At 41.5% G+C, this 24,957-nt stretch overlaps 1 protein-coding gene across 6 annotated transcripts in view; it reads right to left on the reverse strand.

Moving 5' to 3' along the window:
- The window catches only part of Slit2 (slit guidance ligand 2), a 346,206-nt gene extending 325,348 nt beyond the window's left edge, over positions 1–20,858 (reverse strand). For 4 of the 6 annotated variants that reach the window (XM_075943594.1, XM_075943590.1, XM_075943592.1 and 1 more), the window contains exons 1-4: positions 18,640–18,962; positions 15,920–15,991; positions 14,734–14,805; positions 3,508–3,579 (exon numbers count right to left, since the gene is read on the reverse strand). In XM_075943594.1, the coding sequence (XP_075799709.1) occupies positions 3,508–3,579; positions 14,734–14,805; positions 15,920–15,991; positions 18,640–18,818 (395 nt within the window). In that variant the 5' untranslated portion in view covers positions 18,819–18,962. Of the gene's footprint in view, positions 1–3,507; positions 3,580–14,733; positions 14,806–15,919; positions 15,992–18,639 lie in introns of all 6 variants that reach the window. The other 2 variants (XM_075943593.1, XM_075943588.1) reach the window with 2 other exon arrangements.
- Between the last annotated feature and the right edge of the window lie 4,099 nt (positions 20,859–24,957).

A 24,957-nucleotide genomic window follows, 5' to 3' on the forward strand; every position in this document is an offset into this window, starting at 1 on the left:
GTCCTGTAGTTTACACAGAGTTGGGATTATTTTACAGAGTTCTGTTAATGGACTGGATAAATGGTAATGCTATTTAAACTAGTCTCCTGCCCCAGCCAACGCAGCTGTGAGTGTACTACTATTTCTGAGCAAACATCTTGACCTGAACATGCAGTGCTCTTTCGGCCCTTCCAAAGAGAAATTGGAGCAGACAGCAAAGGGAAAGTGTGTTTGGCCGCTAGCAGCAATCAACCATGTCAAATCATAATTCATATACAGTGTACCCCCCTTTTGCTTTTATATCACATTTACAGCCTGCAAAAATGCACGTGTGACCGGCATCTCATTTTCAGCCAAAAGTCAAATGATGACTATTCATTACAAAAATCTAACAGAAATCTATATAATGTCCAATGTATCAAGATAGTTTTCCTATAAACTAACAATGCTAAAAACAAATACCAGCTTATAAACTATATTTTAAACTGGTTATCTTTCTTGGCTAGGAATATATAGTGAAAATATGTTAAAGAAAATACGCAATAAGTAAAAATAAAGAAGTAGATATTAATTAGCATAATTTATGAAGAAAAATAAATTCTACGAGAGCTTTTTGCTGGTACTATATATATATGCATGGCTCTACTATGTCATTCAGCCAGGCAACAATGGATGTTTTTAAAGATACACATCGAGCCACTAGACAAATATTTTCTTTATGCTAATATTCCTTCCCTGTTATTTGTCAGAATTCGTATGTCCCTTCAAGTACAATGATTCATTCTGACGGAGCATTCCAGAGGCTACTTTTGAATGTAAATTTAAACTCATTTTTCCATCTACTACAATATTTATTTCAGGTGAGCAACTAGGCACCTGTATCATGTGATGTGAAAAAACAATGAACCTATATCCTTGGCCTTCGCAGATATATGAGCCCAGGGTTGGAGTCAGATCTTTTTCTTTCTGCTTCCTAAAGACCCTTAATGTTGGCTGTTTCGTTTTGCTGGTAGTATCATTTAAAAAGTTTAGTTTATAACTTTTCCTCTCAAGAGAAATCCAACAAAACAGTTCACCCACATCTATCTCATTCTTGTGATGCATAGGATCCTCAGCTCAAAGCAAAAATATTGCTGATGTGAATGTACAGGCAATACTCACACTCCTACAACTATGGTTCACCATTAGGAGACTGAAGTAAGAGAATTGGTGCGGATCAAAACTACTGAATGCTATATACTATGTTCTAAAGTGTCATGGCTTACAGGAAGGAAGGAAAATGAGAGAGAAAGGGGAGTCCGTAAGGAAAGACAGGATGGGAGGAAGAAGGAAGGGGGGGAAGGAGGGAGGAAGGTAAAAGAGACGAAAGTAAACCTCTATACTTCTATTTAAAGAAAATGTCCGTCATCACATAGAGATACTCTGTCATTATTAATCATGATGTTATGCTAGGTTTATGAATAGTACAATATTTATATATGTATTATAACTATAGGTACAAATGATAAACATATTTAGCTTCTATATTCTCAGGGGAAAATGATTTGAGCCAGACAGGCACAGAAATATCCCAAGAACATTTTCTCGCTGCCCCTTCCCCTTTTGGAACATGACTTCAATTAATCAGGAAACTCTGTCACAGTCTTGTGGGGTCTATTCCTCTTCGGTTCACTTCTCAGAGTTTTCATACGTCCCATCATAATGAAGTTTCAGAAAAGTATAAAATCTTAAAATTTAAGGAGAAACTTCTTTGCTCCACTACGTGATATTGTCAAAGAGGTCTAACTGCCAAACAGTATAATTTGCTGCTGGGGACTTCTCCAGTGCAGTAAGTCATGAAACAACTCCTTGGGAAATCACTCCCAGCACTTCTCAAGAAGACACGAAACCCTCCTGTTTCTCGGAGAAAATGTGAGGCTACTTCTTACGTTTTTCGTAGTACAACTGGTGAAAGACCACAGCCATTCCATTTAAGTTCATTTCTGCAGTATATAAGGAAAAAAATAACAACCAAAAAGTGCACTCCAAAGACACTGCGTGCTGCTTTTGTATGCACACTGCTGACAAAGTCACAGTCCTGCAGGGTCACGGGATGTAAGTTTCAAAATCCTTACAAGTTTCTTCACTACCCGCAACAATTAAAACATAAAGAGTGGTATTATTTAAAAAACAAACCTGGTCTTTATGCCACTAACTGCAACTATTTAAATATGTTTCAATTGCTATATATGTATGTATGCATGCACAATTTTATGGAAGGCTACATCCTACTTCCTGGAATAAGTAGCCCTTCGAGATCATTTGTTAAGAGAAGTTTCTTTGATTTTTAAAACTCCACTGACATAGTGCCAGTTAAATAGCAGAGCTCACAAACAGGAGAATTACAGACTGTGGTTTTGACTCTCCTAAAGGAAGTGATGTCAGGAAAGAGAAGGTGTATGTGTTCAGCTTGGGGAGGGGGGGTCAGCTGGAAAATATCTTTGTATTGTGAAATGAGGTATCAGGAAAACTGACCTCACAGACATCCTGTTTTCAGTGGGGAAGAGTATGAGAGGCCCCCTCCCCAACACACACGCACACACATGCACTGCTGGAATTGATAACAACAATTTTGAACCTGTAGGCTACAAAGCTTTGGCTACAAAATCGAATTCGGAAAACAGCACTGTGTTCACTTTCTCTACAAACACTTCCATATGGGACTTCCCCAACATCCAGGTGGGGCCAGTCCAGACAACTTACTTACTCTATATATCCCAGCCATCATGTCACAGCAAACATGAACACCGATAGTCATTGGTATTTATCTTTTCCAACATTTGCAGTGTATCTGCCATCTGTGAAAAACCATGCACACAGCAGAACAGTCTAATTTTCAAAGCTTTCAGAAACGTGTTTTCACTATTACGCATTAGGTCAGTGATCAAGCATTCCTGGGAGGAAAAACTGATCCCACCTAATACTCACAATGTGCTTTTTGAAAAGAACAACTTCCCCAACAGCCTATGAGATAATCTGATATGAAAGCCTTGCCTTCCAGTAGTTCACATTGCAGAATTCGTAATTCTGCCTAAAGAAACTCTTAGGAGAGAATTTACATCTTTAAATGCTTTAGGATAGATAATATGCACAAACTAATAAACGCGGCTCCTCGAGTACCAAAACAATTCCCAAAAAAGCTAACAAAAAGAGCCCAACTTTACAGGGAACACCATCTAAATGAAAGACCAGTAGTAATATTCCTCTTAAAAATTTGGTTTCTATTGAGCACAAGGCAAACCCCTCTATCACCACATAATCAAAACCAAAAACTGCAATAACAAACAATTAAGCCACAAAATGCTACATAAACAAAGCCACTGGAACCACCAAAGATCTTCCATTTCCTTCAAAAAGCAAAAGGGCAAACTTTCAATCTAGGAATCTATTAACACATGGATTCCAGGAAAGCACAAGAAAACACCCACAAATCTATTAATAAAACACAAGGTCAACCAAAAGCAACAGGGAACACTTGTGTCTACTTACAGCCGGTAGAGCTTCGCAGTCCCAAGAAATAGCAGCTCAGGAAACAACTGAAGGTTATTTCTGTTTAAACGCCTTTGGAGAAAACAAAGAAAAACAGAGCTTATGTTACACAGAAAATACGTAACAACGAGGCTGTGCTTTGGTAGCGTCGTGCCTCCTCCTGCATTTCTAGAAATAACGGAATGACATTCCAGAGAATCTAAGCATCATACACCAAAAGTTGGTTACACCTTTTATTACATGGCACTTTACACAGTTTCCCGTGTGCTTAGTCAGATGGTTACTGGGACCTAAATTCTCAACTCACCATCCCTGCAACATAAGGCACACATGACTAAATGGGACTTCCTAACCCAGACACAACTTCAATAGAGGATATGCATATTAATACAGTAAACTATGTTAAACGAATTCAGATTCTCAGAAGGTCAAGATTTTCAGCCAAGGCACAGTAGACAGAAATTTCAATTTTATCACTATTTATTTAACTGGGGATAGAGCCTGAGACAGTGTCTATAAGACTTTCTCTTCATAGGTGAAGTCAGAACTTAAAAAAAAAAAAAACAAAAAACAAAGCTGATCTACTTTCTGTGTGAGTGCGCTAAATGACTGCACCACTGATGCAAAGCTAGCGACTTCGGAGAGATGGCTCAGAGGTTAAGAGTGCTGACTGTTCATTCCAGAGGTCCTGAGTTCAATTCCAGCCACAACAACATTGTGGCTCACAACCATCTGTAATGAGATCTGGAGCCTTCTTCTGCAGAATACTGCATATATAACAAATCTTTAAAGAAAAAAAAAGCTCTAAACCTCAATCCACAGCTCTTGACCGATCACTGAGTTGATTTTCTTTCTGTGTGAGTAAGTAGCGTTTCAAATCTGATTTACGATTGCGTTGCTTTTATTTTGGGGGTGTTTTAGATGCTTTGAGGAGGAATCTAATTGCAAGATTGTTTTAGATGTTTCAGATGCCTCTAATAGGAATCTAATTACAACTCTACCAATACCCAATCTATTGTTAAGCTCAATGGGAGTGTGCACACCTACTAGAGAAAGTAAAGTAAGCAAAAGCTATCATTGGTAAACTAACAATCCAACCCTACCAGTTGTATGTAAATACTTTAATCAATTGAGTAACAACTGCCTACTGTTCTGCTTCTCCCAAGTCTAAATATACTGATGGGAAGCTAGTGCAAGCTATCTATACAAATGATGTACAAGTTGATTGACCTCCAAGACCAATGGCACCCTGAGAAATGTGGAAACTAGTCTTTAGGACAGAGGTTAAAGATGTCCTGACTTTTTTTTTTAAAGGTTTATCAGGCGTAATTAAGAGGCTGCTTACTTAGTCTCCACCAGGCAGCAATGAGACCAGTGATTGTATTTTCTAAGAAAGTAGACATAACCCTAACCCTAATCAGATAATAAGGGATACTTTTGTCAAAGTCACCTTAAAGCAAAAAGAACTGCTTGAAGAAACTCTCCATCTGCAATTCGAAGATTCCAAGAAGAAGCTTTATGTATTTTCCTTTGCCTGAAAATGGCAGCCTAAAAGCAGGGTCTGCATTTAAGGGAGCTGCAGGACAGGTGAGCAGAAAAATGAGGGTGGTCAGTGCTGTGGTCTCTGAACATGCTTAGAAGCTGCTCACCTACAGAGCCGTGCTCAGCATGTCATAAAATACATACCAATAACAATGTGCTCCAAGGTCCAAAGAGGAGAATTAGTGGTGAAAGGGTGGATTTACCACCATCAGTGCACCGATTTTTATGAATGAACCACATAATAAAGTAAAACAAAAACCTTTTATTCTATTTTTTTTCTTGGGCATGATGCTGAGGGGATACTACTTTCAATATCCATCATGTTCCCACTTTAAACAAAATAGCTTCATTGTGACTTTGTGATGATAGCGTCTGAGAAAGAGAGAAAACCAAAAAACAAAACAAACAAACAAACAAAAAAACCCATCCACAAACACCGAAAATTCATTCACATTTGGTAAGAGTGACGACAATTTATCCAGCAGTTCTTTGGGAGATGTATGCAGAGAATGCCTACCTAACCCGATTTCTAAAATGACAGACATGAAGTTGTTTCTTAATCATATTCCAAACACTGGCTTAATAGTCCTCAGTGATTCTTCAGCCCAAATAGGCATGCTACTTCTGCGAGAGGCAGCTTTCCATAGAGAGCTTGCCCTTCCCACCAAACAGTGCTTTCTAACATTCTATGTGAAACCCCAGCTATCCTCTGTAAACTCCGTGCCTCCCTTGGCTGTGTCCCCAGAGCGTTTGATAAGACCCCTTTGCACTGTATAATATTGACTCATGCGCTAGTCTCTTTCCCACTAGGCTGCGAGCTCCTCAAATGTGAAGACCCGCTCTTTGTTCTCCTTCTTCTTCCTCTGGCACTTACTAGGTTAGAGCTGCATTAAAAAATACAAAGCAATCTCCCGCTCTCATTCAGCACTCCCCAATCTTCCCCGGCATGTGGTAGGTTCGTATTGTGTTGAATGAGGACTGACTGCTCTCTTTGCATTTTGATACAGTTCAGTGAGGACCCAGTATATTCACTTGATATTAGGACCACTTTGCTTTGGCAGGCTCCCTGAGCCACCAGCCACCACCCAGCTAACTTGCTTGCATGTACCCTCACTATGGCCCTCTTTCTTCACTCACCACTCACTTTGTGAGCAACAGCTAAGAGCAAAAAGGAGTTTAGTGCATGTAAATAAACCCCAGCACATAAGTGACTGACAGCTTGTTCTAAACCTCTTAATACATTGGTAATACATTAGCAAAACGTCATAGATTATGAGAAAGTAGATACTGAAGTCCTGGTACTGGTAGTGTCTTTCTCTGTATGGTTGTAACCATTTTCACATTCCCAGCGTTTCTTAACTGACACCACAAACCCTATCTGATGTGTTTTAGACTATGTGGATCACTCCATACTTGTCCCAGCATCCTCACAGTGAGTAACACTCCACGTGTTTTGGTAAGAAATCTCCAGCTCACAAGCAGAACTAGCATGTGGCTTCCGGTGGTGTGATCCCACACATCGGGCATCACCATGACTGTTTGTTCCTCACCGATATTTCAAAATAATGTAATGCTGAAAGTCTCCTTGAGAAAACCAGTGCTATCTGGTCCATTTCAGAAACACCTTTGAGCTAATCAGATGAAAATACGACACTCAATTTAATATTTAAAAGACATTATCTACCAGAGATTGGCAAGATGGCTCAGTGGGTGAGGAGCTTGCCACCCAAAATTATAAGCCTGGCAAACTGAGTTTGATTCCTGGAACAAGTATAAAAGGAGAAAGAGGGGTTGGAGAGGTGGCCCAGTGGCTATGAGTACTGGTCTTTCAAAGGACCCAGATTCAATTCTCAAAACACATGGTAGCTCACAACTGTCTGTAACTCTGGGTCTAAGGGTTCCAACACCCTCACATGGACATACATGCAGCCAAAACACCAACCCACATAAAATAAACATAAATAAATCATTTTCGAAAGAAAAAATGTGGAAGGAAAGAAACGACACTACAAAGTTCTTCTGTGGCTTCCACATACACACCTTAGCATGCAGCTCTCCTTGTGTAGTCCGGTACACATGTGAGCACACACATGTACACACATACTAATAATGCTAAGCATTTTTTTCTGAATTTAATTATTTCTTCATGACAGGAATTGTGTCTAAACCAATCGTGATGCACTTTGTTTTGAATATGAGGCAAGACAATATCACAAAAATAGCAGGCGTACTAAAGGAAGAGGGATATATTTGGCTCTAGTTCTTTTCCATCATGAACATGGACATGTATACATAAAAAGGTTAAATGGATGGAAACTTTTTCAATAAAAAGTCACCAGAGTCCTTCAAATTCAATGAATTATTTAAAAGAAAAAATTCTTGTGAATATCAGAAACTAAATCCCTAAAGGGCATATTTTTAAATCTGCAGTTACTTTAGAGACTGTTAAGAAACAAAACAATCACAAAACAGAGCTGGAGAACCAGCAATCCTGCTTCTAATACCACAAAGAAAACATCATAGTGACTTAAGGAGAGGAGTGTCACAATGTGACCTCGAATGCAAATGAGCTGACATTTAAAGTGATGGTCCCAGGACAGGACAACAGGAAGGGGTGTTGCATGGGATTATTGATGAGAGACCACACAAGGTACTCCGTAAAAAGACGCAGTCATGCCCAAGGACAGATGACAGAGCATAGTCACACCAGTTCTGTGTCATCACCCTGGGATACAGTCTGCCCACGAGATCCGACAACCATTTGAGGAGTCTCTGGATCCTGACTCATGCTTTCAGGAAGATATGTGTGGTGTGTTTCTCTGAGATAGCTTTTCTAAAACCCAAGATAATTAAAGATGCTAGATCTATGCCGCCCGCTGTTTCTGAGTATGACTTTCAGATGGATAAATGATCTCAGGGCTATCAAAATACTGCAAACACTGACTACCTGGATCAGACGCTTTTTCTTAAATTATTATCTTCCATTTGCTCTGGTGATTTATCCTTTCACGGACACAATAGTATCTTACTTTTCTTAACTTTCATATTAGTTCAATGAATACCTCAAAATAACCTTCCATCTAATTCAAAATGCAAACTTAAAAGAGTTTACCAAAGCCAATGAAAGAAACTGTGTGCTTCCTATCCACAAATCAAGGCAAATATACTTGAGTATCATGCCTTATTCAGTAAAGATTGCCCCAAAAACTCCCATTGCTCTCCTACTCTTCATACATAAATGATCAAACTCTCCTTGACTCTTCAGATGAAATTTCTACTTGCCCATTTCAAGTATTGTTTCTTGACATTTGTAAAGCGAATGGTTTTATCTTACATAATACCAAAGTTTACATTTTGGGCAGTTGTATCATCTAGCTTGTTTTAAATGGTTGAAAGTTTTTTTTCTTTCCAGCAGCACTCGCAATGATCATCTCATCCTCTGTGCCCCATGTTAGGGAAGCCAACCCTTGTGAATAAAAACGCTGTTTCCTGCTGACATCCTTCACTTAATGTTACTCTACATATTAAGAGAGAATATAAAATATTCTTTAAAAATACTCATTTTCTTCATACCATCTGATCCCATGAAGAAACTCAAAGTGAAAGTCACAAATACAGATGGATAAACATAGTATATTCATACTTTAAGATATAAAATACCTTTAAATTCAACTTCAAAAATTCAAATTTCAAAAAGAAGTAGTGTTAAAAATCTGTAACTGCAGTTTTTTAAATGCAGTGTACCATGTGTTCTGAGAAACTGAGTACATTACCTCACTGATCCCTGCACTGTTAGTGTGAGAGGGATCTTCATAACTATCTCTATTTGAAACTATCTCTACTGATAACACAAGCAACAATACAATAAGTGAGTGCCTTGCATTGGTGAGCTAGCAGGTGATATTACAAGGCACCACCGAGCAGGAATTGTTAGATAGTCCACATGAATACCATTATCACCACAGTCTAACAGAATGTGGCATTGCTTTTGCACTAAAGCAATCTTCCTGATTCCCAGGAAGGATGGATGCTGTAAAGACGACAGGCAACAGCTTGTGTAGAAGGCGTCTTAAAAGGATACTTAGCACCCACAACTTGAAGTCAGCCTTTTGTCCCCAAGGTTTCATTACTACTAATGTCCTCTGCCGTTCAGCAGATGTAACTTGTTTTGAAAACAGGACAATACATGTAAAGTCCATAAAGAAAAAAACACCCTCCCCTTGTATGCAAGCTTGTGAAACGCACTCTGGAAGGCATAATTCAAGCGGAGAGGTATCCAAAAGCATTGAAAGACCGAACTAGATGTAAAATATTTGACATTCGCTGTTTCCACAAATACACTGAAACAGTGCAAACTCAAACCCTCATTTCAGGGGAGGCATAAAGGAAACAGCATCCAGCAAACAATGTCACAAAGGATGAGCCCAAAACAGATGTGGGAAAAATAAACACCCTCTGCTGCCTTGGAATTTATAAAATAGTCGGCAGTGGCAAAGGGGTCTTCTCGGCACCCTTTGACTTCAGTGCCCATAAAAACACACTGCCGTGAATGTTCCACTATACTTGCAGGAGCACCCTCTCGTGAAAGCTTCCTAAAACCACAGTCAGTAACAGAATTTTTAAAAGTCCATATGCTGCTTGGACATGCATCAGAATTGAGGCATTTAACAGCTATCAATAGCTTAGCAAAGTTTTCCTTTATGTGGTATGCATACTCTGTATCTGATATATTTTTTAAAAAAATGTCTACCAAGTTAACAACAGGGATTCTAAACCAATGTGTAAGATGCCAGAAAAGAGTCCCCTGAGATGAACTTGGATTCTTTGCCACAGAGATTAGCATTGTGAGATGCTTTTTACAATAAGAAGCATGAATGTGTCCGGTTGCATATATGCTTTCAGGATTAGTGGGAAGAGGGTATCCTCTACAGCCTGGACAAACAGAGGGTAAACAGTGCTATCTTTCAGACCTGTTATACAACATTTTCTCCACCTGAACTCATGTGTTACAACTACAACCCAACCTCTGTGTGTGCCACAGCTCCCAGCGTCATATTGAGACTTCTTTATGAATGGTATCTTCATGTCAAAAGGAAGAATTCAGTATCATCTTACAGGAGAACGTATCTTTTAAGTATTGGTTCATGAAATACAGTGTTTGCTCAAAGAGGGCCTTTATCCTAAAGAGATCTAAATGTCAATGTTAAAAAGTGATGAGTTCTATGATTATGAATTTGGTAAAATTTTCAAATATCTAAGTTATCATACTTATTTCCCGGGAACCCTCACATGGCTACTTCGCAATACTGTAGAATTATATTTTTTCAAGCAAACTATTTAGTGGCAAAGCCACTAGGACTAAAAGTGACCTTTAAATATGAAGAGAAAAAAAGCAGACTAGTTGGATGAAGTTTTGTCTGAAAGACAGACAGTTGCAGTATTGATGCAAGAGAGGGGTCTTATTAACTAATTTGAAGAGGAATAAGTTTTTAAAGAGTAAGTCGTGTAATCAAGATTGCACAGGAGAAATGAAATTCAGGCTCTGTGGGAGTCTCTCTTGTCTAATGTTTCCGAGTTTAGAATGGAGTTGAACTGAACACGACTGACTATTTTTCACTCTTGATCCAACAGAGGATATTAAAGGGTACCTAAATCTTGTAGTGGCTAGATAATTCAATCAACCCCATTCCCCTCTGTTATTCTGTCTCTCTGTCCTGCCCCCATCAGCAAAGTCTAAAACAGCATCATATAGCCAGCACTCGGAAACTATCTATCCATCCACGGTGCTTTCCTATTCCTGTAATTACTGTAATGAGTATGTGGTATTTGTGTTGTCCATACAGAGCCATGATATTGTATTCCTGGACGCTGCTGCTCCAGAAACGTAAGTTAGACAAACATGTATTTCCTTTTGGCAATGTTGGTATATCAAATATGCCACTCACGTTGTGAGGGAATTTTCAAAATGAAAGGAATTAATTTTACCAGTAGAATGCTGAAGACCCAACTGACAGCCATAAAAAGCAAACGAGCAGAACAAAATGAACATAGCATGACCATATCTGTGGATAGAGAGCCAGTGAGCAGCATAGGTGTCAGCAGCCTCTGGAATTTCTGTTTTGGAAAAGGAAGGAAAGGGGGGCTAGTGAAAGAGGGAGGGGGGAGAGAGAAAGAGACATAGGGAGGGTAGGAGGGTGGGAGGGAGAGAGGGAGGAAGAGAGGGAGGAAGGGATAGGGAGGGAGAGAGGGAGGGAGGGGTAGGTAGGGAGGGAGGGAGGGAGAGAGGGAGGGAGGGAGAAAGGGAGGAAAGGAAGACAAAGATATTATATACATTGAATTAATAACTTTTAAGAGAGAACTGCAGAGCTACCCAGCCTTCTGTGACATATAAGAAAAGCAAACTTCAAGAATCCTAACTTTATGCTGTAACTTACAAGTATGTACTTTGGTTATTCTTAATTGATTGGATTGAATCAGCTGGTAAAATCATTTCATTACATTCCTCTATAACTTTGTTATCAAACAACAGGAAGCTGTTGTATTGTAGTGTGCATGGTGAGTATTCTTCATGATCTCCCAACTCCAGATAAATAATACTACTGATAAAACAAAGCATTCCAGACACCCTGCCCATGCGCACGGCAGGCCTGGGTGTATGGCAGGAACTACGCAAACAGGAAGTGTCATATGCTCATGGGGCACAAGCTCCATTAAAACCTATCCCGTTCACAGTAGCCAATACCCACACAACTGATGAAATCGCCAGCATCTGATGCTGTTTTCTCCACAATAGCAAAAGGAAGAAGGAGAGAACAAGGAAAGAGAAAAGTTTTGCAAAGAAAGGAAAAATGTAAAGGAAGGAGGGCAGGAGGAAGGAAAAAAGAGGGAGGAAGGAGAAAAGAAGGACATCTTAATATGTTGACCAGCATTAAGTGAAAAATACCTTTCTTTTGTTCTAAAAGTGCTTTGATTTACACAAAAGGTAACTTTAGGTTAAAATGATCTTGATTTTACAAATTGAAAACCAATTTCATAAAAAGGTGCAGATATTATTTACTATTTTCAGATCTGTCTTTCTCTTTATTAAGTTATAAGTTCAACAACATTATGAGTATCTCTGAAGTTTTATTTCTTCATGTTGACAAATGCTATTATTGTTATCATTTCAAAATGAAAACAACTCAGAACCATAAACTGTATGTCAATAAAGTTGATATTTTTCAATTCTGTTTTGGTTTACCACAAAGAAAAAAAAACTGAAGTCATGCTTTACTAGCTGAATGACTGTTACAACATAAACTAATTCTAATGCATTAGCAATTTGGAGTTCAATTTGAAAATTTGTATCTAACTTACAAACAATCATGTAGATTTAAAAATCCATAGTTTATCATTAATCCATTAATTATTTTCTGTTTCTTACATTGACCATTGAAATTTTGTAGAAAACAAGCAATTTGTGAGACATTAATAAAATAGGAGTAGATGCTATAACCATAATAATTTGAATGTGGAACTCACAAGTTAAGGCTGGGTTTTGTATTTTTGTTTCTTAAAACAATAAACTGAACAAAATTTAAAGTAGTCTTCTTCACAACAATGTTGAATGCATGTCTTAGTAAAACTGTCTTGACATTTAATATATTTAAAAATAAATATTTGAAAACTGTATCCACAATGTTCCTAAGAAATGGCTTAGAATTCCAGAGTCCCAAGGAGATGAATTGGCTGTCAGATAACAATGCGCTTCTATCTGATGGACTTGGCAGTTGTAAACAAATGGAATTTTCTCAGCTTTTCCTCACAAATATGAAATATTTGCTCTCAGCCAACAGCTGGGGTGATTTAAAGAAGTCTTGCATATATATTAGTTTTCATTCAAAATTACAAACCCTCCTCCCACTCTGCAACATCTGACTTAGTCTTTCTAGAATAGAAAATTGTTCTGAGATGAAGTGACATTCTCAGGGGAAGTAAAAGTCAAAAACTAGTGTCCTCTTACAGCTCTAATCAAATTTCAGATTTTATGGCATCTGTAGGATTGTTTTTAGGAAGAACTAATTTATTTAAGATGAAAGTTCAAATGACATTCTGAAGTGCCTTTAAAAAATATGAAAAAGTGTGCATTGTTATGTTCCTAGAGATTTAAAATTACAATACAAGTGAATGTGAGCAGCAGAAAACGTCATAGATGATCCTGTGATTGAAAGAGAGCTTCAGAACCAAGCTATCAGGATCATTAGAAGACACTCTTGACCAAAGTCTAGCGTTTCAACCAACATTTAATTACCTATTCATTACATTTTATCAATGCATTTAAAAAATGTGGTCTAAAATATCTTTGAGAGTTTTTCACTAGGTAGGTATATCAGCTATAGACAAACATCTATGAAGCCAATAAAGAATAAATACTTTCAGAGTATTTTACATATTTAACATGGGTTATGAACAGAAGAACTTGGGTATACATCCAAACAATATTTATCTGTTCTCACGTCCTCAGAAAGTACCTCAGTGTGGCTAATGCATATTAATCCACAGCTACACTGAAATGGACAGACTTTTAAGCTAAAATAAAGTAGACATGACCATGCTTTGCTTGATGTAATAAAAACATAGTCCTACATATTCTCAAATGTATTACAAAATTACAAGGCAATTTTCCACTTCTAAACAAGGACAGACTTAACCTTGGTCTTGAACTCAGTGAATCTGAACACACTCTATGTATGTTTAAAATTTTAGATACAAGCACCAAATTTATTTTTCCCAAAATAACTACTAGGACAGGCATGGAAACTTATTAAAATAGTTCCTAGTGCTTTTAATACAGATTTTACCTGTCTTAAAAATGAAAACCCACTGAACTAGAATAATCATGACATGAAATCTTTAAATCATATTTCATAGTTCAAAGTCTATAATTTTTCTTATTTCAGATATAAATTTTGTCTATTATACATTTGTATAATTGAATAATATATATTATTGACAATAATGGTCTTGAAAAACATATACTTATGAGATGTTTATGTCTAAAACAACAGTTTTGAAAGTGTAAAATCTATACTTAAAATTCATGGAAAAAATGTCAGTGGTGACTGGCGCCCCATAGCAACCTTAATAATTTGTGACTTATTTTTCCCAGCTGTTATATTTTAGAAGCTATTATAAAACAATTAACTAGAATTGGCAGTAGTGGTTATTATCAGTGTTCACAGTTAAGTAGTAAATACCAAAAAATATAAATCATTGGTAACAACCATTTTTTTTAAATGTCCTAAGGTATCAACAATGTTACAAACAGCAACAACATGGATGTTTACAAGATTCTTAGCCAAGCATCTCTTTCCATAAAGTATCATTAATGCAAATAAAATTTCCAATGGTCCTTTTCTGCATAAGCCACAGATAACAGCTAGGAACACATGTACCTATTTTAGTGCCAAAACAATGACTATGGAGGAAATAAGTGTCTCAGGAAAGCCCTGAACGTTTAAGCCTTAATACAAGTTCATGTTCTTTACCTAGGGACTTGTTTTTTATGCCGGAAAACACTTAGTTGTACCCTTTCTTCTTAAACTTTAAAAGCTAGGCCATGAAACTGAAGACACAACCCTTGAAATCCAAGTGGTTTTAAACATGCAGACATGTTGTCATGGGTTTGGGACTGAGAATACTTACAGTCTCTCCAGCTCCTTCAGATCCTGGAAAGCTCCCCTCTCAATGGTGCTGATCTTGTTCTCCATGAGCTGACTGAAATGCAAAACAGAACTGGCTTCTAAAAGTCGCCATCTGAGGAGCTTCAACTTAGCAGCCAAAAAACCTGCAATCCCTCTCTCAAGTGTCCATGGCATTTCGCTCTGAATTCCGAGTCACCAGCAAATTTCATAATAGAGCAGGCGAGAGAACTCAGAGGGAGAAGTAGCTTCCATACCAGACTTTTTTTATTTAATTACTAAAGAAGTTTCACAGAGAAGCTACTAATGAAAAGTAAAATCTAAACCTTAAACTGCAAAGCAAGTTGACAATAGAAACTATCCTTTAAAAGTTCGTTTCTTACACTGATTTTACTGGTGTTCCTAACTAAGGAATTCAGTAGCTCAGCACATTCTGAGTTTAATTCGGACCTGGGCATGCACATCATGGATTGGAAAATGCCATAAGGACCAAAGTAATTCCTTAAAACTTAACTCTGGACCCATGGTAGTCAAAAATACACGGCCACTGGATGTAAATATTTACAAACCTGTGGGGCAACATAAATTTACAAATATTGACTCTCGGCTAATGGCTAACTCACAGCTAATTTAAACCCCTAACTAGTGTATTAAACATATTGCAATATTTTATGCCAGTTTCAAAACTACAAAATAGGGAATGTAACCCAAAGCGAGACCAGTATATTTGATACATAAATGTCCCCCAAAATCTGATGAAAAGATGATTGCATGATTTTAGTGTAAACGTTTTTCTCTACAGGAAAAAAATCTGGACACTCTTACTTCAGTAGATGAAAGAGCAATCTGCTGAGCCTTCCCAAGTTAACTGTAAGTCCTCCAAGTATAGGACTTCTTCTGTTATTTACTTATATTGTGAAACGAATGATTCTTCATTTCTATGTAATGCCCTTAGAGTACAGATCTGAGGTCCTTTCCACCCTACTATCCCCATCATACAGCCACTCTTAAAGGCACAATTGCACTAAAAGTTATACAATGGAAAACAAAAAGAAATACAAGAAGACCTTAAGATTTTTTTAACTGCTCCTGTCTTCAGAAAAGTTTTAAAATCTATGAACATACAGTGATTATACTCAGTATCCTATCTTAAAAACAAAACTCAAGACTCCGAGGAAGGAGACACTTACAGAACTCTGAGGTGCCTGAGACCAGCAAAGTCTGTCTTCGTAATCCTTGTGATGTTATTACCATTCAGATCCCTAAGAGACAACCAAAAATAAATAAATAAATAAATTAACGTTCCTTTTTTATTTCTATCATATTTGGTCAAAGTAAAACTCAAAGCATGTTGGAGCTTTAGGGGGGAAAAAAACCAAAAAACCTTAATTCAATTAGTGTGGCTTAAAAGTAAGCTGGGGAGCGATGGAACAAGCCTTTGAAATAGTAGTTTATAAATGTCTCATGTTTACAAAATTCTTGCTGACATATGACAAGAAAACTAAGTGGTGATGTCACCACTAACCCTGGCTTTTGTTGTGTGTTTGTGGCCTGTGTGTGAGAGTGCTTTCGATTTGGGTTTCCTAAAGAATGTGGGTGTTTATTTACTGAGGTATTCTGCAATGTCGCTTTTATTTTTAGCATAGCCCCCACGAATTTTTTTCATGAACTTTAATGAAAAAAAAAATCCCTCAAACTATTCGAGAAGAAATTTTTTCAATTAGAACACTTTGAGGGAGCATTGTGGCCAAAATTCCAGAGGCAAAGAAAAGTGTGTGTCAGGGAGAGCTCGGCACCTCAAAGACTTTCACCCCCCTCCCCTTCTAGGTTCCCTGGGTTAGCAGAACTCTTTATTGCAGCTCCTGCCCCCCCCCCACCCCCGACGCAGTGACTGCGGTTTAAACCACTAGTGGGAACAATAATTGGAAGTAGGATTTGGCCTTGATACGTTTGTTCCATTTCTGCGCCACTTTTTCTTCAGTCACAACCTTCTTTTCTGGTCCACAACTAAATTTGCATGGCTTCATTCATTCACAATGTAACTAGCCTTTGGGAGGTTTCCCTGGGTTCCTTCCTGGAAGTTCTATTACTTTCGACTTCCAAACTTCCTGCTGAAATCTGTATTTAAAGTGTTTACTTTGCTAACGGTGGAATTTTATAAACAAGCACCGAGTGTGTGGTTTCCTGAAAACTCCACAAATCTCTCATAAGGATTTTTTTTTTCAACCCCTAGGTACTCCAATGCCTTTTCTGGAAACCCAGGGCTTTGACAAGTTAGTGTTTACAGTGTTCTGAAGGGCGTGGAATGACGAGAGCTAAATTAGAATTTCTCATCGTTTTCCACCCTTTCTCCCCCAACCAACTGCTCAGAATTGTCTCTAAAGTTGTGGGAGTACTTCATGGGCTGTTATCTCCTGCTTTCTGGACCCCAGCATCACATCCTGATGAGACACCCGCGGTAAGGCCCAACTAGCTGGGCACTGGGAGCTTAGAAAAATAATCGGGGGAGAGCCCCGGTGGAGCTGGAACTAGGCAAACCTTTCCGAAAAAAAGAAAATCCTGGTCTTGGGCCCTGAAACTGAGAGTGGGGGTGTGGATTGAATCAAGAGGAAGGCAACTGTTGTTGACCCTGATGACTTTGAGTGCAGAAGTGCCGTCCTAGAGTCTTCCTTTCCAGACAGCTAAATGCAGCAAAGAACCGGAATCTCTCCACAATCACCCACGCCACACCAGTCCAGTTTACACCAGCCCAAGTCATGGGCGCCTGCCTGACCCAAGTGCAACTGGGAGAGTCCGGCGCATCCCGGACTCTATGGCCGGCTCCTAGCGGAGGGCTCCGCTTCACAAAGAGCCTCTGCGCTTCGCTTCCCTAACTCGGGAAGTGCCCCACCAGGAGCGCGTGGGCCGTCAACCCCGGATCTGCGTTTATTTCTTCATTAAAGACTCGCGCAGACAGGGAGGCGGGGATGTCTGCGGGCGGCAGAGCGCGAAGAGGGGCAGACAGAGCAGCTGCCACCACGTGAAGGAGCTCACAGACTGCCAGCAAGGTGCCCAAGGGCACACAGCCGCAGCGGGAAGGGCTGGAGGGAGCAGCCCAGGGCCACAGGGTCACCAAAGCGATTGGACCCGGCCCAGTAAGTTCCAGACGGAGAACTATGGCTAACTTTACTTAAGCCTTGGGACACAATCATCTGGCAAGTCTAAGAACTAAGTGTGTTCGCTTAGCTACTGTTGCCGCGTCCTCCCTGTAAATGAGAGGGGCTTTTAGAAAGTCATGTCCGGGGAGACGATGAGGGTTGTTACTGAGCCTATTCTTGCACTCATCCTTCATAGATTATGAAAAGATCCCCAGGGCACCCCCAAGATTCCACACCCCCTCCTCGGCATTTAGAAGAGTACACAAAGCCTGGGAGAGAAAGCTTCTCTTCTTTGAACAGCCTGCCACCTCCCTTTGCCACAGTCTGAAGCAACAAGGTCCTGAAATAACCCGTGTTTGCAACACCGCAAGGTGACTCCTTTTGCAGAGTCTGGGAAACCCAGTCACACCTCCCTTGCCCCGGGCATCCTTGAATTGTAGTCCCAGGCGCCTTTCTCCCCAAGCCAGAAAGAACTGGTCCACAGTCCAGAAGCAGTTTCAAGTGGCGATGGGGGGGGGGGGGGGCAGGAAAAGGACACGCAGCTGCCAGTGATCCGCCCCTCCTTGGCAAAGGCTCCTCCCAGTTTAGTGCCCGCCAGTCTTTTACCTTTTCAGAGGGCCCACCCCCCGGGGATATGCGTGCTGGAGAGCCTCTGAGAGCTGCCCCAGGAACCGGTTTCTACCACACGCGGACTTTCCAGGCTGAATGCTTGGGGATATTCTACCTCGCTGGGAAGGAAGAGAGAATGGGGAGGGCGAAGCGCCCATACTCACAGTCTCTCGGTGTTGCGGGGGATATTCCTGGGCACGCTGCGTAGTGCCAGCCCATGACAGTCCACCGTGCTGCCTGAACAGGAGCACTGGGCCGGGCACGCCTGCGGCGCCACCTTGTTCAAAATCGACAACACTAACCCCAGCGACAGGGACAGTGTTTGCCAGCCAATGCTGCTCATCTTCCCCAACAGGATCCTTGCTTTGAGGGACTTCTCTTTAGCTCTCTATTGAGTGAGAACTGGGCAGTGTCCGAGGCTCGATGCCTGGCGCTGGGCACAGACAGTAATATGGAACAGTAATATAAAGCAGTAGAACTGGCAGAAGCACACGCCTTTCCCCGACTCTCCACGCTTTTTGAGCAAAGCAGATCGGTGGGCAACTTCAGGTCCTGAATATCAATAGGCCCGGGTTAGGCTACGAGGGGACCCTGATGCAGCTGTGAGGACAGAGCGCGTTTTCAACTTGGAGGTAAAAGAGCTCCTACTCGAAACGACCGCAAAGATGCAGGGGCCCGTTGCCTGAGGATGAGCGAGGACTTCTGACCCCAAGGACCCTCTAGAAAATCCGATTCCAGTTGGCAAGGTGCAAGGCTGAGGAGGGGACTTCGATAGTAATGGTGGCCCTGATCAAAGTGGGCTCCCCCAAGCTAAAAGGTGCAAGAGCCTGGCAGGTCCAGAGCAGAGCCCTCGAAAAGACTGGGCATGGCGCACGCGGGGGCGCACCGGTTGTTCACGCAGTCCTGGGGGCGCCGGGCGGCGCAGCGGGGCTCAGCTCACTGGGCCTCTCCACTCCTGCGGCACAGCAGCAGCCCCAACCCGTCTTCGCCGCCTCCCGACAGCCAAGGATGTCTTGCACACACACATGCACTTCACTGGAGGAGATCTGGGCAATCCCGCCTCCCTCCCGGCGTCCTTGGCGACGCTCTGCACCAGGGCCTGCCCCTGAGGTCACACAGAGAGACAAAAGGGCACTCGGACCGCTGCAGCCCTGAAGAAAAATCCACTAGTCCGCACCTCTGCAGAAAAAATCCAGGAAGCCAAGTTTAGTTAGGAAAGCAAGAGCTCTTAGGAAGATTGAGTGGGAACTGGCTAGGGCAAGACTTGGAGCCAGACAAGCCAGGAGGAGCAAGGCAAAGGCTAGGTGTCCGCGATGCCAGTGATGTTAGTATGCCCTGATGGGTATACTAAGTGATAGGCGGGAGAATGGGATCTGCTACCCAAGTAGATCACAGTCGACAGCCGACTGGCAGTCGGGTGTCCGCGCTCTTGTCAGCCGCTCTGGTCTCCGGGATACGCCGCAGCTCTGCCGCACACACCTGACGGCGCAGGTAGAAGAAACAACAGCGATGTCCCGAGGTGCACGGCTTCTCAGCCACCCCTCTGGCAGCTCCTGCAAGTGGGTCCTCAACCTCAAAGTGCAGGAAGTTTCCCCAGGCGTTGGATCCGGTCTCCCACTGTCACGGTAGGAGTCCAGCCGCGAACGTGGAGACGCCGTTTAGCCACGGACGCTGCACCTGACTCGGCGACGGCAGTCCAGGCAGCGCTAGCTTCTAGCCCCTTCCCCTCTCGGGGAGGCTTTCGGCGCCTGTGGTTCCCGGGAGGAAGGTGGGGTGGGGGGGAGAGAGAAGGCGGAGACAGAGAGCAGGGGACTGGCGCTCCGGAGCCCCAGGCAAGTGTCTAAACAATAGGACGGACGCGGCTGCCTAAGTCTCGCCGGGCTGCTGGAAGGTGGGTTGTTGTTGTAACTGGAGTTGTCCGCTCTGGCTGCTGGGCGCTGAGCGCAGCTGAACAAAAAGACCCCAGCCCGCGCCTCTGGAGTCGCCTGTGGGCCCCCGGGACGTTCCCCTTTCTCCTCAGTACTCCCGCAGCCCCAGGAAAGCTCGGCAGCTCTGGCCTGCGCCCCGAAGCCTGGGCGCTTCCATCCCTCGCCGCCGCCGCCTCCTCCTCCTTTTTTTAACCACCGTCTGCAGCAGCCACAGCCGCCGCCTCCTCCAACCCCCGCCGTCCAGGCGCTCCGCAAATAAATAAACCCAAGTCCGAAGTTAACGCGGTGGCCGGGCTTTATATAGCAGCGGGAAGCACCCACCCCTTGGCTCCGCCCCCGCGAGCCCCGCCCCGCCCCCTGGACGCGCGCTGAAAGCCCGCACCTCGCTCGCCTGAGAGAGGTGAGGCCCAGGCTGCTATCGCCCGGTGGGGGGAGGTGGCGGCGCGCGTTCCCGTGCGCCCCTGCTCCAGCGAGCCCCGACTCCTACGCCCCGGCAAAGTTTGCCACTAGAAGGAGGCTCCCGGGTCCCCGCCCCGCAACTCCTTGGCCCTTGAGGTGACCCGAGATCCGAGACCGAGGTTCCCAGAAAGAGACTGGGGAGAGGGGCGGCTTTGAACGCTGCTCATAAATAAATGGAGCCGGCAGCACCTCTGCCGCAGCCTTTTGAGGCGCGATCCTAAAGGGAACCGCTCTGGATTTGCAACGCTGCTGCAAGAGAGAAACAGCGAGATTATGATTTTAAATTAAAACAAAAAATCCTACTGAAATAGATCTGCCTTTGCGGCTCTCTCTCTCTCTCTCTCTCTCTCTCTCTCTCTCTCTCTCTCTCTCTCTCTCTCTCTCTCTCTCTCTCTCCCTCACACACACACACACACACACACACACACACGTGAATTTTGGGAAACTTAAAAGTTCAGAGTTTTAGCAAGTTTGAAATAATGTTTTCCAACCTTCTTGCAAGCCTTCCTAAGCCACCCTCTTAAATTAACCCTTTCTTTATAGTCACTGGAAAACACCAGGCCAGGGGGTAGCTTGTTTATGTGATGCTACAAACTCACACAACTCCAAGGGTTTGAATGAGTCCCTGTGGCAACAGAAAGGGGAAATAATCGCAGGAACACCCATTATGCTGGAAGCTTTCCCTTATTTCAGTGCCTCTCTGGACACCTCCCCCACCCCCACCTTTGGCACGTTTTGGAAAGTGGATTTCCTGGTTTCTTCTTGCCTCCTCAGTGTGATGTCTGGCAAGAGTCACCATCTCGCGCTCTCTCAGCAGAAACGAAAGCCTCCATAGGTTTGGAATAACATCTAAATGAGTCAGCTTCTTTACTTCATCTTAAATTCCTCATCTTCTTTCTAGTCAGGGTCCACTTTGGAAGTCTTTGAGCAGAAAATTGTGCAAGCCCCTCCCATAAAGTCAGTTTTGTAGCATAGTGTGTGTAATATGTGCTACCCCTTGACACCCCCTCCCCCACAAGTCTGTCCAGTTCACTTTAGCACTTTTGGTATTTAACATATACCTGTCACTTAGAAGGTTCCCTGAGAAGTGTTTCACTCAGGAATATGAAACCTTAAATCTTCCAACATCTTTACTTTTGCCTTTTTAAATTGTTCAGGATATCTTTTCCGGGTCATTTTGCCTGTAACTCAGATCCAAAAACCCTTCGGAAGCTCCTTACAAAGGCAGGGTGTCCCCTCATGAACCAGACGGAAATTCTTGGGATTATTCATCTGGCTGTCGTTGGTTTGTAGGGCACCATTCTTTCAAAGGCTTCAGAACATTTGCCACGCAGGCATTCATTTGTCCTTCTAGATTTTAGCTTAAAGGTCTGTTACATAACTTACTTGAGGAGAAAAGAGATGCCATAGTCATATTTCCTTATGACTTGAGACATAGACCACATGTCAGTTGTAAAACTAATTGTCACTGAAAGAATCCCACCACCAGTGAACTTTTTTATAATAATAAATTATGTGGTCGAGGCATGTTTTCAGATACACTAAATCATGTGCTGTCACAACTTTGACACTTCATTGATAGTAAGATAAATTTTGTGTAAATTTAGCCACCATACGCGATTCACTTTTCTATGTGTGTTTTAATTTTAAGAATGTTATCCACATTCAAAATATTATCACTGGAATTAGATTGTAATAATATGAATTCACATTTGATTCGCCCCCACCCCCGGATTGCTTTTCATTCTACATAAAACCTAGAGTAGGTTGAATAGTATTCACACTGGAATGTCCCTATGGAATCATTTCAATTAAATGTAATTTATATAAGAAGATAATGTCAATGAGTTTTCATCAAGAAAATGGGTTGTAAGCAATTCTCGATGTTTGGGGCTAGTGAATTGTTTTGTGTATCAGCTGCTTTCAGCTAAGAAACAAACATGAATGACAAAGTTTCTCATTTTTAAAAACATTACTACCTTCTTTTAACAGTACCACTTCAGGATGCTCACTAATAGCCTTACATGCATCCCTAACATTCATTTTCAAGGCTTCATTCTTCCTAGGTTTTGTTGCCCCCAAGAAAACCATCCCACAAATCACAGTTCCAGAGAACCTAGACAACAATGAGGACTCTAAAAGAGACATACATAGATCTAATCTACATGGGAAGTAGAAAAAGACAAGATCTCCTGAGTAAATTAAAAGCATGGGGACCTTGGTAGATGGTTGAAGGGGAAAGGAGAGACAGGGAGGGGAGCTAGGAAAAATGTAGAGCTCAATAAAAATCAATAAAGAAGTGAGCTCTGAGTTGCTCTTTGATTGTTGCAGCCAGCCTCAAGAAAGCCCTCTGTGGTGCCTCTTGTCACCACAGGAGGTCTCCATAAATCCTGACCTGGATTAAGGAAGTGGAATCCACCCAGTCAACAAGCAAGTCTCCTATTATTTTAAGAGGAAATCCCATTGGTGAAAGATGGTAGCAATAATTTAGATACTTTAACAAAAAAAAAACATACATTTAAAAACTGCAGTGTAAGATCAAAGCTTTGTGACATTGTGGCTTATGGGAAAGGGAAGTAAGGAAAGAAAGTTGTTTTATAAGGGAGGTAAGTATTGGTTAGATTTTAGCTGCCTTTTACCAAAGTGAGCAGTGCTAACTAATTGCGCTGATTAACTTTGTAAAACTGCATAGAAAAATTCTTTGGTTTTTAACTGTTTCCATGCTGTTATTTTCCATTGTTGTAAAATGTGCTTAATTTTCCAATTTTCTTATGGTATTTTTATTGGAAATGTGAATATAAAACCCTAATATTACATAGATTATGATTGGACTAAAGTTTGCCTCATGCTTGTTCACTGCCAAGCTGCATGATAGAGTATGCCTATGAGCCCTGCTGCCTTCCTCCCTTCCCCTGTGATGATGTTGTTCTTCTATGAGGGCAGAGTGCCCTGCTGCCTTCCTCCCTTCCCCTGTGATGATGTTGTTCTTCTATGAGGGCAGAGTGCACTGAATGTTGAGCAGTGGCTAGGACCTAAATTCTCTGTCTCCAAACTCAATTGCTTTTCTTTTTATCCCAAATATGTATATCCTCTGAAACTGTGAAGTTTAAGGAATGTCTAAATCTTTCAGAAAGAAAACCATCATAAATCAGATGTGTCCCACTCTCTGTCAACTCTATGGTCCTCTGAGAATGTGGTAGAGAGGTCTGGTTCAAGGCGTTACAATGTTCTTGAAACCTAACCTGTTTACACCAAGAGCTTTGGGATGGTTCTAGATATCAGTGGTTCTCAAAACATGGTCCTTTAATGAGCAATGTTAGGCTCTCCAGGAGTAGGTGTGTTTGTGAATTGAAAAGGTCAGTACAAAGACTCAGAATCAGACATTTGAAGACTGTAGACCAGAAGTCTGTACGATAACAAGTCCTAAACCTGAATTTGGTGCTTGCTAACGTTCAAGAATCTTTCCTCTAGAGCTATGCTCTGTGATGTTTGAATCATCTAAGCATGGAAAGAGGCAAGAGTGAGCTCCTGCTAAATGGCCTTCGATTTATCTGGTTCCCAGGCTTTGACAGGTGTACATCCCTGATCACCTCTAGAGGGCACCAAAATATTTTCCTCTCCAACCCCACAGAAACCACAGACTCCAATTTCACTCCATTTCCTTGGGACATGTCTTTTAGAACTGAAAAGATCTTGTTAGCAATCTTCTTTAATTTTAATGTCTCCACTAATTAACTATACCATATTTATATATGTATCTTGTTTATTGTTACTTATAATGAGAACAGTGGTCCCTAGTCTTCATGATTTTTGTGAAGATTAAATTAATACCTACCAAACACCATGAGCTTCATACAATTGAGTACCTATTAAATAAATGGTTATGTCCCAATCTTTTATTCTATTAATATCACCATGTAAAATATTTGTATTAGAAGAATGGGTACTTAATCCCATGAACAAGTTTTATAATCTTGTCCTTTGGGAGGGGGTTGTTTTGTTTTTTGAGACAAGGTGTCACTTTGTAACCTTGAAAGTGTTAAACTCACAGGATATACCTACCTCTTTCTTCCAAGTTCTAGGATTAAAGGGAAG

This window comes from Microtus pennsylvanicus, chromosome 12 (genome assembly GCF_037038515.1).
Source record: "Microtus pennsylvanicus isolate mMicPen1 chromosome 12, mMicPen1.hap1, whole genome shotgun sequence".
Lineage (NCBI taxonomy): Eukaryota > Metazoa > Chordata > Mammalia > Rodentia > Cricetidae > Microtus > Microtus pennsylvanicus.